This window comes from Diadema antillarum, unplaced genomic scaffold, assembly GCF_040938485.1.
Source record: "Diadema antillarum isolate AM-2024a unplaced genomic scaffold, OU_Dant_1.0 seq00000063_RagTag, whole genome shotgun sequence".
Classification (NCBI taxonomy): Eukaryota; Metazoa; Echinodermata; class Echinoidea; order Diadematoida; family Diadematidae; genus Diadema; species Diadema antillarum.
The window spans coordinates 1,189,269-1,206,239 of record NW_027271166.1 but is presented as its reverse complement, the minus strand read 5'-3'; the positions used below and the strand labels follow the sequence as shown (position 1 = coordinate 1,206,239).

Sequence of the window (16,971 nt, the reverse complement as noted above, 5' to 3'; positions counted from 1 at the left end):
GTGGGACATAATTATGACTAATAAGTTTACACGAGTCAAGGGGCGTAATCACTGGAGTCGGAAATGCAAAAGCTGGCATAAACTACTTTGACAAAAATTCGGAACAATTATATAATGGAGTATAAGACCGAGAGCGCTGTAGAGCCTAATATAGACCCATCATAGATGTATGAAGAACAACTAACGAAGCGCAGGTCACAAGAACGTACATGCAGAGGCCGTTAGCCTCACTTCAACAAAGTAAACTCTTCAATGCCTTTACCCTTTTCGATTGAAATTTTCCAATCACAAATCAATCACACATTGAACCGTAATTCCAAGGCTGATTTTTCTTCTTCCTTTTCGATCGCTACTTGTCTTGAAGGTCGGTGGTTGGACACGTACGGACGAATTATGCAGTTCTAAACACTGACCTCATACAGTGACAGAGTGGTGTGTGGCTAAATGCTATACATAATGTCAGTAAGTGGGATAAGGTGAATTTTGTACGTGCAGCAGATGTAAATAAGAAAATGCCAAGGTTTTGTTTGATCATTGGCCAGATCTTCTTCGCACACGCTGGTATAACTTAAAATAGGCAGATAGGGGCGTAACCTGCATTCTACCTCACCGGACTGAAGGGGCACATGGAACTTTGAACGATTGTCGTGTAATAAAATTCGACACAGGATTAGAAATCACTTAGCCAGTAGGAAGTGCTATAGTGCTAGGAATAACATTGCACTCCAGTAACGGGCCATCAACAATACCTCGTTGCAGTAAGAACTTTGTAATGTGACAGTCATTCAAAGTGCAATCATGAATACGTCGTGCAAAGTGGATGTATGGAGCAAAACCAGAAATTTCACACAAGTGTGACATACAATGAGAAAGTACTTCAAAGTTCGAATTTTTAACGAAAATTTGTTGTCAGGACATAGCATGCAAATTGAAGGCGATGATGAAAATGATGGTCATTTAACAAGAGAAGTGTCTACCGAGTATGTATACTTACATCTTTAATAGAATTGATTCAGTTGTATTCTTCGTTTCAGATTATTGCATTCCTCTAATTGAATTGAACAGTAGTGATTTCTGTTCAGGGAAATGTAAAGGGCTGTTGCAGTTGCTAGCTTTTCTACCAAAACACGATGTTTATGATAATTTTTAAAGAATACTAAACGCTATGAAACGAGATTTTCGCCTCTCCTCTCGAGTAATTTGCTTGTGTGCTAGCGAACAGATCATATCAATTCCATGAATCACGTGAAATCTATGGCATTACTTTGTTATTCTACACTCAGCAAAAAAAGAAAGTAAACGCTTTTTCAAGTTTAGATTTCTCATAGAATATTTGGCTAAAAGCTAATGTATTATAATACAATTTTGAAGGTAATTTAATTGGCTATCAACGTGGTAGGTCAACATAAATGGAAACTTTACGCATGAGTGAAAACCACTGTTTTTCTCTTATTGGGCACTAAAGTAAAAATTGCACAACTGAACAAGATTGTCATTCATGCATGATGTGCTCTTCAATAGAACAATAAGAACAAACAACAAATTTCACACAAAGATAAGTATGTATTAAGTTGAAAAACTAAACCTTTGATCTCTATGATATCTTTAAAGCCCAAAAGATCAATGAAGGCTAAAAATAATGCAGGAAAATAGAGCATCTCATGTCAAATCAAAATTCAAATGAAATAATAGAAGAAGTCATAATTAACAAAAATGGTACAAATTTGAGGTTTTTTTTCCAAATTAGGAAATTGTAAACAATGTTTGGTTCTTGAAATTGTCACATGTATTCTTAAATCACTGGATTAAAAGAAATAAATAAAGAAATTCTGCTCATCTAATCATCTTCACGCTTATTATTCCCTATGTCATTTGCAATTTGACTTGACAGAAAATTCTTATCTTTCCACTTTAGTTTCCCACTTTGTTTTTCTTTATAGAGGTTATACAGAGATAAAGAGAACAAAAACTTATTTTTCTTATTTCATTCATGTCTCTATTATGTTAAACTGGTCTTTTGTTGTCAATGTTGTCGTGAAGGGCATTTAATTTGCAAATGAAAGAGAACAGGTCAATTTTTGCAATTTTCAATTCTGTGCCTTGGAGGACTAAAACGAATGTGCTCACTCATGCGTGAAGTTTTCTTTTTAATTAACCTATGAGCTTAATAACCAATTGAATTCCCTTCAATATGGTATATAACCAATTGATTTTCATAAAAATCTTCTATGAAAAATATGACCTCGAAAAAGTGTTTACTTTCTTTTTTGATGAGTGCATGTCAACTACTGAGGCAACTTCACCACATTCTGGCTTTACTCTTTGTATTACGGTAAATCAAAACATCTTGTTTAATTGTACTAATAAAGTTACTTAAGTAGCAGCAATCAATCAGTTTCGAAATTTTGGTTGCATAAATGGCAGGACGGTAAGTCACTGTTGAGTAGTGAGTTCTTCCGGAATAGATGGCCAAATTAATTTCAGACAAAGCTCTTTCTACACTGAAACGGAATCTACAGTGTTCAGTTTTTCTACCACAGTCTTAAAGAAAGAATAAAGAAGAGTCAATCCTTGCTTGAAAGTTGGTTCCATATGTCCACTGATTTAACTGGTCTCTGAAAATGTCGGGTCTGAATCCATATCATTGTGTGACTGTGAAAGAAAGTGTAAGTAAAGATGAAGACGAAACGATAAAAACACAAACGGAAATGCTGCTTATATCATAGAACATACACTTGTTCAAGAGGTCAACAAACGAAACACGTGATGCACACCGTGAGATTAAGGAGGGGGATCGCTTCGGCGTGATGGTATCGCCGTTCATTCTTGTTGTCGCTGACAGCCATGATGAATCACGTGACAGCACGACATTCATGTCCTCCAAACAGAGCCCATCGCATAGGTCCATTCCTGTATAGTTTTAGAACAAGATGATAACGTAGATTAGTATGATCATATCAATCATGCTAATTATCGCTCATTTACACCGCACGCCCTGTAAATATAGCTCTTGTAAGTAGCCATGCAGGGTTGGTTTGATGCGCGTCTGTACCAGCTTTGCCTGATATCCACTTCAGACAATGAGATTTGTTGTAGCCTTTAGACCCCAGTGGACAGACAAAGATACAGGCGTAGATAGATCTGCATCTATTTACATTGCCATGAAAACAGATAAAATGACATTTTTATCGCTCAAAACTTTGGCAAAAATCCGACACATCCTAACAAAGGCATGACCAATCGAGTGCTGGTATAGGAAAGCGGCCACAGGAAAAAAGTTGAAGTCATGTGATTATAGCAACAAGTCAAACTCCTCTAAACCATGCAGATCGTTCTCAGTGTGATAGACTAGGTCCCTTAAAAATTGATTCGAAATAATTGTATGAACTCATAGGAACCGATTGACTGTCTCTATAATTCCACTGTGATAGAAATAATTATCTTATCATATTGAACTCTTACATTGTTGAAGATAAGAGATTAATCTTAAGATCGTTTCTTATTGAATCATCACCTCGGGGATATTATGAGAGCGGTCACGAAATGAAAAGGAATGCAGGCAAGCGATTAGGAGAATATCACGACCCTAAAATCTGAGAAATGTCACAAAATCGCCGTCACGTTTACGTAACTTTAGTTACCAGGAGAAGCATTTATACAAGCCTATTGATAGACGTGATAGGAACTACAGAGGACTGAGAGATAGAAATATATATTTTTCTGTCAGTACAGCCGGTCTCGAAAAGTTACAATAAGACGTCAATACTTTTACAAATTCTTTCTTTATGACGTCTTGAACGAAATGAATCAACAATCGTATGCATTTTACATCGCGAATGAGGTTACAGAAAATGGGAAAGGGAGATGGCTTTCCTAAATCTATCAATCAAAGTGAACCTATTGGATAATAAGGCAGCTAATATTTGCTTTAAAAGGAAACAAATTCCAAAATCATAATGTACCTTGGGATTGTCTTTAAACATGATTACCTTGGAGTCTGACTATAATTAGAAAAGTCGATAGTCAAACTCTTGCTCGAACGAATAAGGAATCCTTTTCCGTCAAACTCTACGAAGTCATCTTCGATCAAAAAAGGGAGGGGGGGGGGGGGTAAAACAAAGCCCCCCTATCACCCATGTCACCCCTCGAATTACACCTGTAGGTGCGTCTTGGTCCTGGACTTTACTCCTCCCATTGTTGGCGAGATAGATATTGCCACCTGAAGATAAATTTACTCACTCGATCGTTGAATGGAAAATTATTTGCTTATAACGGGATCGCCAAATTGCCGTTCGGTCCACGCACAGCTACATGAAGGCTAAGTTTAGACAAGGCGAATAAAAGACAGAATAGGTTGAGACCAATGTCCATTCTGTTCACAGAAGCCAAATGAAGTACTTTCTGTCAATACATGTCATTGTATGTTTGTTTGTTGTTTTTTGAATTTGTGTTGAGACGATAATGTTGTAAACAAAGAGCCGAATATGACTTTGTTTCTTGTCCGACTGGATTCCAGATCGAGAGTCAGTTTTATTCAAACGCTGAGTCTTACTACCTCAACGAGCAACTTACATGAACTAAATATGAGCCTTTCGTCCCATGAAGTTCAGTCGTCAGTTTGTCAGGTTATGACCGTGAGTCCATAGTTTACAGGGTTACATGAATGAACAGAGGAAATGTTTATGAAATTGAAATTACTGCATTGAGGTGGATTATTTGATGACTAAGCGTGAACGGAGGATGAAATGAGCTTGGGAACCAAAGCAGGTTGTGTTCATTAGTAATTGCCGGCAATGAATGACATATTATTCAAGTTTTCAATATCGTGTACTACAAAACGTATGGAAACAATGTAATTTTTGAAAACGATTCTCAGGCCGTATGATATTCATCGCGCAAAAAATAACAGCCTCTAAGATACCGGAGAATTAAAGAACATGCATGCCGTCCATTCGACACGGATTGGGGGAGGGGTATAACAACATTAACAATGCCATAAGCTAATCTCGAAATGATTATGCCGACTTGTGATGACAAACATTGTGATCATTATACCCCCATTCCACGTAGAATACATGCATTATAAGGTGCCATGTAAACAAATAATATGCGATCATCAGCCCAAATGATTTCAGGGAGGGCAAACATGCAAGAGGTTACGCCAACCAAGCCAGTAAGATGGAAGTCCACAAAGCTAAACTTTGATGACTCAGTAATAAAAGCAAGATTTACTCCGCCCTTCCCAAGTGGGCTATATAGGTCAAAGAATATTCAAAACACAATAGAAGGCACTTAACATAATTATACTTCTTGATGAAGAAAGATCAACCATAACAACAACTCTACAATAAAAGCATGTGTACACTTGCTATCCAGAATTGGCCTCTTATTAAAGTACTAGTGTATTACCACTGCTCTATACGAGATAGTCCTGCCATTATTATTTCTCCAACTTTGCTAAATACCGATTGACACACACACACACGCACACACACACACACACACACATCCACTCACATACACATTATCAGGGCTTGACAATAACTCTTTTCTCTGCTGGAGGCCAATTCGGACCACTAAAATATACGAATATGAAATTTGGTGGCCCGACATCTATTCTACTGGCCATGGCCGTCGCTCACGTAGAGCCCTGTATATGAATAAGTAAAATAAGTAACTAACTAACAAGTACTAACTAACAAAATGAATGAATAAATAAATAAATAAACATCTTCATATTATATATATATGTATATATATATATATATATATATATATATATACATATATATACATTGGAGACATCACACAAATAAACAAACAAACAAACGAAGAAACATAAACGCAAAGTACCAAGCACTGGTAAAGTTTAATTAGCTCGACACTGCTTTATATTATGTAGGCTTTGTTGCATCAAAAAGAAGTAGGAATTCGCTGACTGCATGGATTGTTTGCTGCTCATTGAATTACCACTTAAAGCTACAAATGATATTTACGAAAAAAAAAAGTGTTAGCAAGCACAACATTGTTTCTGAATTGCTTATTCTAATTTCGCTATCCATTCGAATACTAAGTAATTGCGACTTTAATCCTGTCATTCACAAATATTCACTTTTTACTTGGATAATCACTAGGATAATGTTCATTTGGATAATCCTTTCCAACCTCTATTCAAACACATCCACAATGCCACTGAACTGGTAGGACATGGGACCATGCAGCTTGGGTCATCCAAACTGGAAAAACGTTTAAACAATATCTTGATCGAACAATCAGCGCGCAAATTGTCACTATTTGTATACACACATTGTATCTTTGAGCATATAGTCAAGACACGTGTTAGAGTGAAGGGCGTGTCATGCGATAAAGATTATGCAGACGTTAAAAATGGCACCAAAGCAGATTATGTTGCTGCCATAGCATAAATTATACCTTTTTTTATTGTAGGCCTACCTATTTGCCAATTCACTAGAGTTAAGAAAAGTACAACACGACATTGCAATACCATAAAGGGAAGATAGTATTGGCCTAAAATCATCAAACATACCGCTTGTGTGTGTGTGTGTGTGTGTGTGTGTGTGTACGACACGAAAGGTTGATACATATAGGCCTACACAGTCATGGACGCTGACTGCAAGTTAAGAAGAGAGCCAGCAGCATTATCTATCATGCCGTTGAAATTAACGGCGGCGTTGTGTACATCAGACAACTTTTTGTTTTGTCTCTCTTCTATGTGATCAACCATTGACGTGATTTGAAGTGCCGAGTGACACAGAAAACCTCATAGTGTTGTATACACACTGTCCAATGTCTCTGGCACAGAAAGGCTTAAAGTAGCACTATCATCACCAAGTTGACATTTAATGATCGTCAATCACATATCATATTACTATCATAATTAGCCGGAAAAAAAAAAAAACGTATCTCAGCAGTGATGTCGTCTAAACAACGCGATAATTTTAGTTGGCAAGAAGTTTGATCTCTTGTTTATAAAGCCAATTATGACCTTGTGTATATCAAGTGTTATTAAAAACGCATAGGCATATATCTCACGGCCTTATAATTAAATTTGTTTATACACGTTCCAACAGTCACCTCTTTTGGCAATGCTTAGGCAATTATCACTTGGTAATGAGCACAGGATGACAGCAGTGATATCATCTAAGCAAAAAAAAAAAAAAAAAAAAGGACAGTTTTGTACAATGTGTACAATCTTAATAATGTGAAGAAGTTGTTTTCTTTGAAGTCTACACTCCCTGTCTTGTGTAGTAAAGAACTTCATGTAGCTCGCAGCTGACACTTTCCAACCACTTTCCGCCGTCGACAGTAACCCCATGAGTTTCATCAACCCACTGACCAGCCGGAAGGTATACGTCACGGCTTCGTCCTCTGTCTTCAAGGATGGGCGCCACCAGTAGGTCGTCTCCGACGAGGAACTGAGAATCGACGGTAAACGTTTCGGGGTCATCTGGCGCAATCCACCACAGAGGGCGAATCAGTGGTTTTCCGTGCGGAATCAGTTCTTCCTCTGCCAGCCTCACGAGCATGGGCGTGATCACGCTCTCATGGAAATTGGTCCAGTTGCGCGCAATGTCAGTGACCGCCGGGTCGGGAAACTGCCAGGGAGAGATCGAATACTGCATGGCGGGAAGGAAAGCGGTGATCTGCAGCCAGCGAATGTAGAGCTCTTTGTCGGGGAAAATCCCAAAGAATGGATAGCCGTTACCGCCTATCATGTCGGGTAGAACGTAAGAGTACCCAAGGACGCTGTAGGTGAGCGCAGTAGTGATCAAGGTTTTAAGTCCGTTGTCCCAGCCCCACTTCGAGTCCTTGTCCATCATACGTAGAAAAGTGGGTTGCCGCTGATTTTCAAAGGATGACCTGACTTCGATTTGTGAGCCAAGGTGCTCTGCAAGTTGGACCCACTTCGTCGTGTATTCACACGGATTCTTCAGCAGCTTGTAGGTGCGATGGTTGCCAAGGTACTGCGTCTCGCCAGCGTCAAATTTGAATGAGTCAATGCCGAATTCTGCCTGCGCCTGCTTTAGTCTTGAGACGAACCAATCAACGGCTTCTGGATTTGTGGCGTCAAGCATTCCTGCGCGCGGACCATTCCACCAGAGAACCTCAGCCGTTGTCTCGTCTGCATTCTGCACCCAGTAACCGCGACCGTCTCCTTCTATCCACGCATCCGTATTCTGATTGGCGAATGGTGTTATCCACAGCGTTACACGAAAGCCTAGATCGTGAAGGTCTCGAATCATTCCAGCTGGATCAGGGAACTTCACCTCATCAAAGATGAAGTCTCCGAAGTTCCTGTACGAGTAACCGTCATCAATTTCAAGCTGGCTGTTGTTAAATCCGTTATCCAAGATCTCGTGTGCGAAGTCGAGAATGATGCTCTGGTTGATAAACTTCTTATAGCGCGCCCACGTTGACCAGATGGGGGACCGCATCATTCGAACATCCGGTAGACCTGTTGGTTTCTTTACAAATCTGTTGGTCATGTACTCGTGGATTCGCCGGACGTTCTCGGACGTACATACCCTGTAGTCTAAAATGGGAGCCGAGCTGTCCGGGTTTTTGTAGGAAGTGTAGGTATCTTCGTCCGAAGGGTACGCCCCTCTGAAGCAGATCTTGCCATTCTGCCTGTGGTTGATGCTGACGTAGAGGGGGGTGTTGTGGGACACGCGGATCGCCACTCCACTCGACGACACCCAGTAACGTTCAACCAAAGAACCGTACCATGTCGGGTCGCGATAAATATTCGCCGACGCGTAAATTCTCATTGGCTGATCCCATTCGTTGAGCGGCCAGTGCTGGTTGAAGATGGCACCAGTGCCATACCAGTAAGCGTCGTCAATATCGTAGCAGTCTTGCAGGACAGTGTCCGTTGAGGTCGCACTCCATTTGAAATGATGACAAGTGACGTCATCCCCTCCTTCCTCACTCACCTCCAGTCTTGCTTCAGACTCCCATTCCTGGCATTCAATAACATTCTGAAGTGTTGAAATGAACGAAATAGAGGAGAGATTCGGGAGATGCTGTTAGAACTTTCGTAACGATTTTTAATAACCAATAACAATGGACAGAAAGAAAGAAGAAAAAAGAACATAGTATGAAGGGTCTGTCGACCCTCTACAAGCATCACATACATCTACGTAAGCATATTAAAGGAGGCCAATGTCAAACATGACGGCAATATGACTCATTTTGTACAGATTGTTACATCGGCAATGGGTGGTGAATTTGTACGATTTCGCTCAACGGAATCAATGCTTTCTTGTGCATGTATTGGATATGTCAGTGTATGTATTATTATGTATGCTTCTTTATGTTGTAAGAGCTTGAAATTTATGATAACGTCTGTAAGAAGCACAAGAAGTGAAAATAGATTCTTTGGTCAACGTTTGTTTTTCCTCAACATTTTCTGTGCCGATAGGAACCCCTACTATGTGTTTTAAGTTGCATGCAACGAGAGCGGAGAATATCTTTCAACTTAACGTCAGTTTTGGTTTACACAATAGATTAATGCACAACACATTGATATCCATCCGGGGTATAGTTTGTCGACTGACAAAATTTTGACTTGTGCGAAGTCGACATTATGTTATTATACAGGCGAGGTTGAATGTGTGTATGTTGTCTGCCTACGATCGTGAAATTAAATCTAAAAAGTATAATGTTGATCAAAAGACAGTAGACACCTTCTTTCTCTCAGTTTTCGCCCTTTCCCTACCTCGTCGCTGGTGGCGCAGGGCATGATCTCCTTGTCGAGTGTGACACCAAGTTCTCCTCTCAGCAGCGTGACGTTGGAATATCTCATTATCTCGATTTCGCTTCCCGCGATGGACGCGGCGTATTTTCGCGACGGTGGTGGCGGATCTTCGGGGAGGAGGACGCCACACAACACCGCAGCGACAACGGCCGCCGTCAAGAATCCGACTGCGATGGCTACCGTCGGTGGTTTGGCCATCTTGAGAATGATGACCGTTTCTGAAAACTGAAGAGACACAGAAACAGGCCATCTTGAATAAGGAGTATATCACATGCGCTACTGGGATCTATACCTGAGAAATGACAGAATATCTTCTATGGAAACACCATTTGTGGCTGTCTTTACTATAAGGGTAAAATCCCATTTAATTCCGCTGTTTAGGACCCTGTGCTAATTATGTGTTGTTACAATTACACATTAACGCAGCAAAACCAACACAATGCAGAATTATCTCGACAAATCAGACAGTATAGATGTTAAGAGTTGATCTATAAGTGTATAGTGCATGCTCTGTCTATGGATGAGACTTGTATTACAGAAAGAATGTCGTTGCCGCCCTTGCTCCTAGGTGAACAATATAGTTATTGTCAGAGTCTCTCTTTTGTTTGTATTTTGGTACATTGTATCTGGGTCGGAAGAACGAGGGATACACTGCAAAAAGTCCGTGAACACCGAGCTGGTGTTAAAGTTTCGGTGCTCATTTGTGGTGTTAAATTAACACCTCCGGGTGTCATTTCCAAATTTTAAACTGTTTTTTGAAGAGTTTCTTAGTAACTGCACTTCTTGTTGATTTTTAATTTAAACAAGACGATCAAGAATTTTAAATTAAAATACTAGATTTTTGAAAAAAGTGAAAATAAATTTACACCAAAGTAACACCAGCTGGTGTGGTCTCTTATTGAAGCTGGACGGGTGTTAAACCATTGATATTAACACCAACAAATATCAAATCAACACCATGTGGTGTCATTTTTGAATTAACACCAGTACAGTGTCAAAATAACACCAGGTACAGTGTCAAATTAACACCACGAAGTGTCGGGTGAACACTTTTCAACACCATCACAGTGCATTTTCAACACCTATGGGTGTGGTCCTTTATTGAAGTTTGATCGGTGTTAGATTTAACACCCGTGGTGTTAAATCTAACACCGATGTTTTTACAGTGTACATAGTAGTATGACAGCTTAAAATGATGAATCTTTTCCAGACGGAAATAGGAGCAGATTGTGTCTTATGTATGAGCTACAATCAGGAGAGTTTTACATAAGAAATTTTGAGGTTTATGAAGACGAAGTCAAGAAGAAAAGACGGGACTGGTGAAAGTTTGTAAGGTTTTATTTTTCTTTATGTAAAAATTCAAATGTAAGTAAGTAGCTAGCATACACTATAGAATTCGACGCTGTTGTCGGAAAGGGGCAGCTATAGAGCTTTCATTTCAACACTATCAATTGCGATGTAGCATCGTGGAAATCCTTAGTTGGACATATCATAATCTGCCAAAAACATATCCCAAGATTCCCATCGATATTTAATCATGTGAGTAATGATCAAATTTAGTATGATAGTCTTGACATTCCTATTCAGACAGCATCACACCGTCCATACATAAGTATATTTTATATCATAACCAATCCCACTGAAAGTTAAGCCTGTATATAGTAATAGTTAAACAACATTGTACATGCATTTTGCTGCATACGCGTTGAAGGATTAACTCACCGTTGTAATATGAGCTGCACTGTTATCTCACTATTTCGCACTAAAGAATGGACCGTCAGAATCAATGCCTTATTAGTTCATAGTAGGCCTATACTAAGCAGCATTTTCCCAACCTTGTCGAATATCTGTGTGGAAAACACCATACAGTGGGCAATATAAAACGTTGTCACAATTTCAGTTAAGGTTATGATTATTATAATGTACTTCCTCACCTTGAGTTTGAAGCGCTGTGTTCGAAATTCAAGTCTGTCAGTGTCTGTAAAATCAGCAGCACTTTATTCCTGTATGATACTGACCCTATATACACAATCGGCTCATCTACCCATTAGTAGCCTGGGAGTCTTGGGGAGTAGATCTTATTTATATGCAGATTAGTCAAAAGGAGTGATAAAGAAGGCAAAGGTCCGTGCACAGACACACTATAATCAATTAACCATTGCCGTCCCATGCAACAGTAACCACTGACCAAAATGTTTCTCAATATATTACCTGTTTTCGCGCGCAAACTTCTGGACAGCGATTAAAGGGCCCCTGAAATCCAAATGCATGTTGATTTGTGTTGATTTATGATACCCTCATCATCACTTTTGAGGTGAAACGAATTTCAAATAACATTCCATATATTTTTAACGATTTCTTCTTTTATTTTTCTTCAGATTACTTGGGAACGCCCACAAAAAAATCCTTCCAAACCAATATTCCTCAGATGACCTCATCTGTCAATTATTGCTAAGGTACTGAAATGTTTAACAAAAGACATTGGAATGCCCCTTCCCCTCGACTCAGCATAACTTGCATGTTCCCTCGCCATGTCTTTTGTTAGTCACATTAATATCATAGAAACATGCAAGTTATGCTGAGTCGAGGGGAAGGTGCATTCCAATGTCTTTTGTTCCATTTTTTTTTTGTTAAAAATGAGGATTGGGTTTTAACTTTTTGAGAGATCTCAGCATACCACTTGCGAGATAAAACAGAGCAAATCATTTTAAGAGGAATTCAAACAAAGTTACTTTGATGAAAATCAGTTTTGGAATGGCTGAGACATCCAAAAACGATTCAAAAGTAAAGCACATAAAGGGTGGGTCCCACCTTCTGTTGGGATTGCTCTATTTTTTTTTAATATGATTTGATTTGTTTTATTTCTGCATTTAATCAGATACAATTTAAATACAAATTTCAAAAAGTACAAAGACAAAGAATAGCAAGTGCAGTGAAATAAATCGATAACAGTATACAAATAGATACACACAGGTGCACATGATTGCATTGAGCAGTGTACATATACAAAAACATGAAATAAAATATACAGTATTTTTCAGTAAATAACAGAGATCATTGAATGCAGGAGACCACCATCGTAAGCGATTAAGCTTGAAATGGATGGAGGCCTCATAAAAGGACTATCCAACGTCACAACTCTCTTGGAGGAAAGTGATCAGGTGGGTGCAGTGCAGTTGCAGGTGTGAGTGCAAGATGCAGTTGAAGGAAGAAAATAGAGATTGAAAACAAAAATAGCAATCATTTACCATAAACATTTGTTATCTTGAAGAGTGGGGAGAATGATTGTATCAAATATCGTTTTAGTGAAGCTCTCAAAGAATAAATACTTCATCAAGACTTTATATTGTCCGGGAGATTATTCCAAATGTCCGGACCCGAATGTCTTATAGATTTATGTGTCACTAATGATTTGGGATTAAAAAAAATGGAAATTTCTACATATACGAGTAGGGTACGAATGGACAGAAGTATCAAACCTAAACATGTTATTAAACGATGATGGAAGTTGATCATGAATATATTTAAGCAATAATTACTGCTACTTGAATGATATTCAAATCAGAAACCTTCAATGTTTTAAGTTCATGAAATAAAGAATCAGTATGAGCCTGGAAATGCGATCCAGTACAAATACGTATACCTTTCTTTTGTAATTTGAAAATAGAATCTATTTTGGTAGAGCCGCAAGTTCCCCATACAACATTACAATAACTTATACGGGAAAATTAAGGAATTATATAATAAAAATAAAGTTGAACTAGGAAGGAGGAATTTCAGCTTGGAAATAATCCCTATATTTTTGCAAATACACGTTGTAACATGATGCAAATGCTCATTCCAAATCAAACTTTCATCTATATAAATTATACTCCCCCCCCAAAAAAAAACACAAAAACAAACCCCCCCCCCCCCCCAAAAAAAAAAAAAAAAAAACCACAAGGTCGTCAGCTCATTCTCTCCCCTCCCATTTCCGGGTGTTATAAAAAAAAAGGTCTTCAGAGAAAACACTTAACCTTACCGCCGCCATACTTCAAGATCTCTATCTATTTCTATTTTAGTGCCACTTACGTACTTCCGGGTTGAAAAAAGTGTGGGGGCCCAAAGTGATGACACCTTATGTATTCCTTTGTATGGTGCACAAAAAGTGTAGCAATAATGCTGAATGGTCGAAAGGTCGAAAGGAGGGAAATTTGCGTTTAGAACCATATTTTTGACGACCCGACATCTGACAGCACACATATTATATTGAGGCTTATTTATTATGGCACTCCCACGTACCAATATTCGTCTGTAGGCCTAGTATACCGCTGACGTATATCATTGTCCTTGTCTTCAGCAAGCTATCACGTTTCGTTTTGCTGTATAATCAGGACCTCGTTGAAAAAAAACCAAAAACATCTACTTGCCTTTATACGTAAGGTTTCTATAGCAACGATTACATTGGTGTACTCGGACGAATCATCAATAGCACACATCAACATAATATTATGTTTGTCTCAAAAACCCACAACAGTTGCAAAATGCGGCAATGTGAGACATTCTGTTTTGTACATAAAATCGTTGTGTTGTGCAACAGAAAGAGGGCTTTATATTTGCGTTTATACCCTTTGTGTTTCCCTTTCATCTTTGCACCTTTCAAGCCAACCTTTTCTGTATTGCATTCCTGTTGTGATGGAAGCTGGAAAAAAAGAAATAAAGAAGAAGTAAAAGGTGTAATATTTCTGATAATAATAGTTATACAATAAGAGAAGCAGGAGCAGCGTCAGCAATTCGTATAGTAATTACTAATACATTATCACCAGTGAAGCTTGATGAAAATCGGACAATCCGTTCAAAAGTTATGAATCATGGCTGAGAAGACTACAACAGTTCGTGACGTCACGGCATGACAACAATAAAAGATAAAATGGAGAAAATTTGGAATAATGTCGCTATTCATGAATAGAACACAAAGCGTATAATATATGCACTGGTATAATATCAAAATTCTATCTAAGGTCAGTGTATATATTGCCATCATACTTTTACCAATAATCATACCACAGAAACCAGTACAGTATAGACTAAGAGATTAAATCACCATAACGGTATTCCAAACGATATTTTTGAGTGCCTGAGACCATGCAAGTTATGAATTTCGATGAATGTCAAAGTCTATTGTTCGACTCACAAAATATATACCAGTCATCAATATCACACGAATGCAATTATTCTGAGAGCCTCTGCATGATGTTTATGCTTCAAACTTGTAAATAGGTAATGACGCTGAAGACACACATGGACGCACACACGTACGCAGGCACAAATAACACACACACACACACACACACACACACACACACACACACACAAACACACACAAATAAACACCTAAAAGGTTTTCAGCTATACACCAGTATTGCTATCATTAACTCTTGACGATGATAGCCTTCGTCTCTATAGTATTCTATTTTTATTTATTTTTTTATTTTTTAGATTGTGCCTTTTCCGATCTGAGGATTTGTTGCTTGGCAACCCCTGATCGCTCGTTTTACAGCTGAACTGTCATCGTACTTCGTGCAAAATCAAGGTGGGATGTTAATCATTGTCATCCTATATAGCCGCTCGATGGGAGGCAAGTAAATGTCAGCTCACTCTACTTGTCTGATAAATTTGAGGTGTTGACTTTGTCCGAAGTGCAGATAATAATGGCCCGGTGGCAGCGAATGTTTCTACATGTGCTTGTTACCGCAAACTCTGGTGAGTAGATAATTGTAGCTCAGATAAGTATCGAAGTACAAGTGTACAGAATTAAAAAATAAAAGTAAAAACAAAACAAAACACGTGTGAATATTGACTCAATATTCCTGTATGACTATGAGTTAGAATTTTCTGTGTTTGTAAAACTATTCCTAACAGGATATAGGTACAAACCTAAGCAATATAATACATGTATTGTACGACTCAACGTCTTCTAACGATAATTGAATTAAAGACGTAAATCGACATTGTCTGTCAGGTAGCACATTAGTGAGAGAAGTTAGCATCCTGGAACCTGTGGATCAGGCAACCATTGTCTGTTACTTAAGCGCCTTTATAATAGGCCTATACAAATCTATCACCATGTCACACATCCTGATAGGTGAATGGGGCTGTTCAGTATATCTTGGTATTGTATACAACAGTGACATCATCTCACTATTTCATAGCCAGAACTTCGGGTTGTTGTTTTTTTTCCTCGATCAAGTTATCTTCTACCCACATACACCATGTGAAAGCACGTAAATGACTTCTGACCAACATTCTGACAAAGAGAGTGGATTCGACTTAATCAGTAACTTAAAGGGGATGGCTAGTAACTAATCAGTGGGAATCAGTGGGAATGCTGGGGATGATCAAATGTTCCAATCCTTGTGGGATTCATTTAAGAGTGCATTATAATAATATCTATTGTTGTGTGAAAATTATTTGCTTCAGAATGGTCTCATATTCAAGTAATGTGCAGTTTAATGTTTCCAGGTTAGCATGCCTGTACAGTGACGGGGGTGATCGGGTAACGACCGTTAATGACCATAAGTTCTTTTTATCCGTTTATATTTGTTTATTTTGAACCAAGTCTTGGGCACCTTGTCATGCGATAACGGATCAATATGCCCAGGAATAAAAGTGACATGTGGAACGACCCGACTGAGTACAGGGAAGACAGTTGCCATGGTTCCCAAGTTGACGACCAGAACGGACCTCGTAAAACGGTGGAACTATCCGCTGCCCACAGAAGCTAATTATGTCGCTTGTGTAGCTCCACCAGGTAAGATTGTTAATAGACAGAATTTTATGGAAGAAAATTATTATCTGGATGACATACATCTTCTCAGTCGTGTCAGTGTGCGGTCTCCTAAAGTTCAACAGAACCTATATACCTGAAGTTATCTTTTGCTCTGCAAGAACTCCTAAGTTTAAACGATAGTGAAGGGTCAAATGAAGAGATGTGTAAATCATGAATGAATATACGGGAGGGGGGGGGGGGGGAAAGGAAATTCCGTCTGTCTGACGGCACGCTTTTAAACAGTTTTTAGAATGTATAACCTATAGGGAAATGCTCCATATCTTCAATGTTATTGTTGCCCCTACATGTTTTGGATTAGTAGAAGAAGAAAATCATTAGAACTGTGCAGGTTGTGAGCGTGTTTGTGTGTAGTATAGCACTGTAA

The 16,971-nt window shown here is 38.7% G+C and overlaps 1 protein-coding gene across 1 annotated transcript; it reads right to left on the bottom strand.

Annotated features, from left to right (window-relative positions):
• Positions 1 to 7,247: 7,247 nt before the first annotated feature.
• Positions 7,248 to 9,976, bottom strand: LOC139725865 (myogenesis-regulating glycosidase-like). The gene is made up of 2 exons (XM_071636942.1): positions 9,740 to 9,976; positions 7,248 to 8,999 (listed from the first exon to the last, which is right to left on the bottom strand). Exons 1-2 carry the CDS (start codon positions 9,974 to 9,976, stop codon positions 7,248 to 7,250), a joined length of 1,989 nt encoding a protein of 662 aa, XP_071493043.1.
• Positions 9,977 to 16,971: the final 6,995 nt, after the last annotated feature.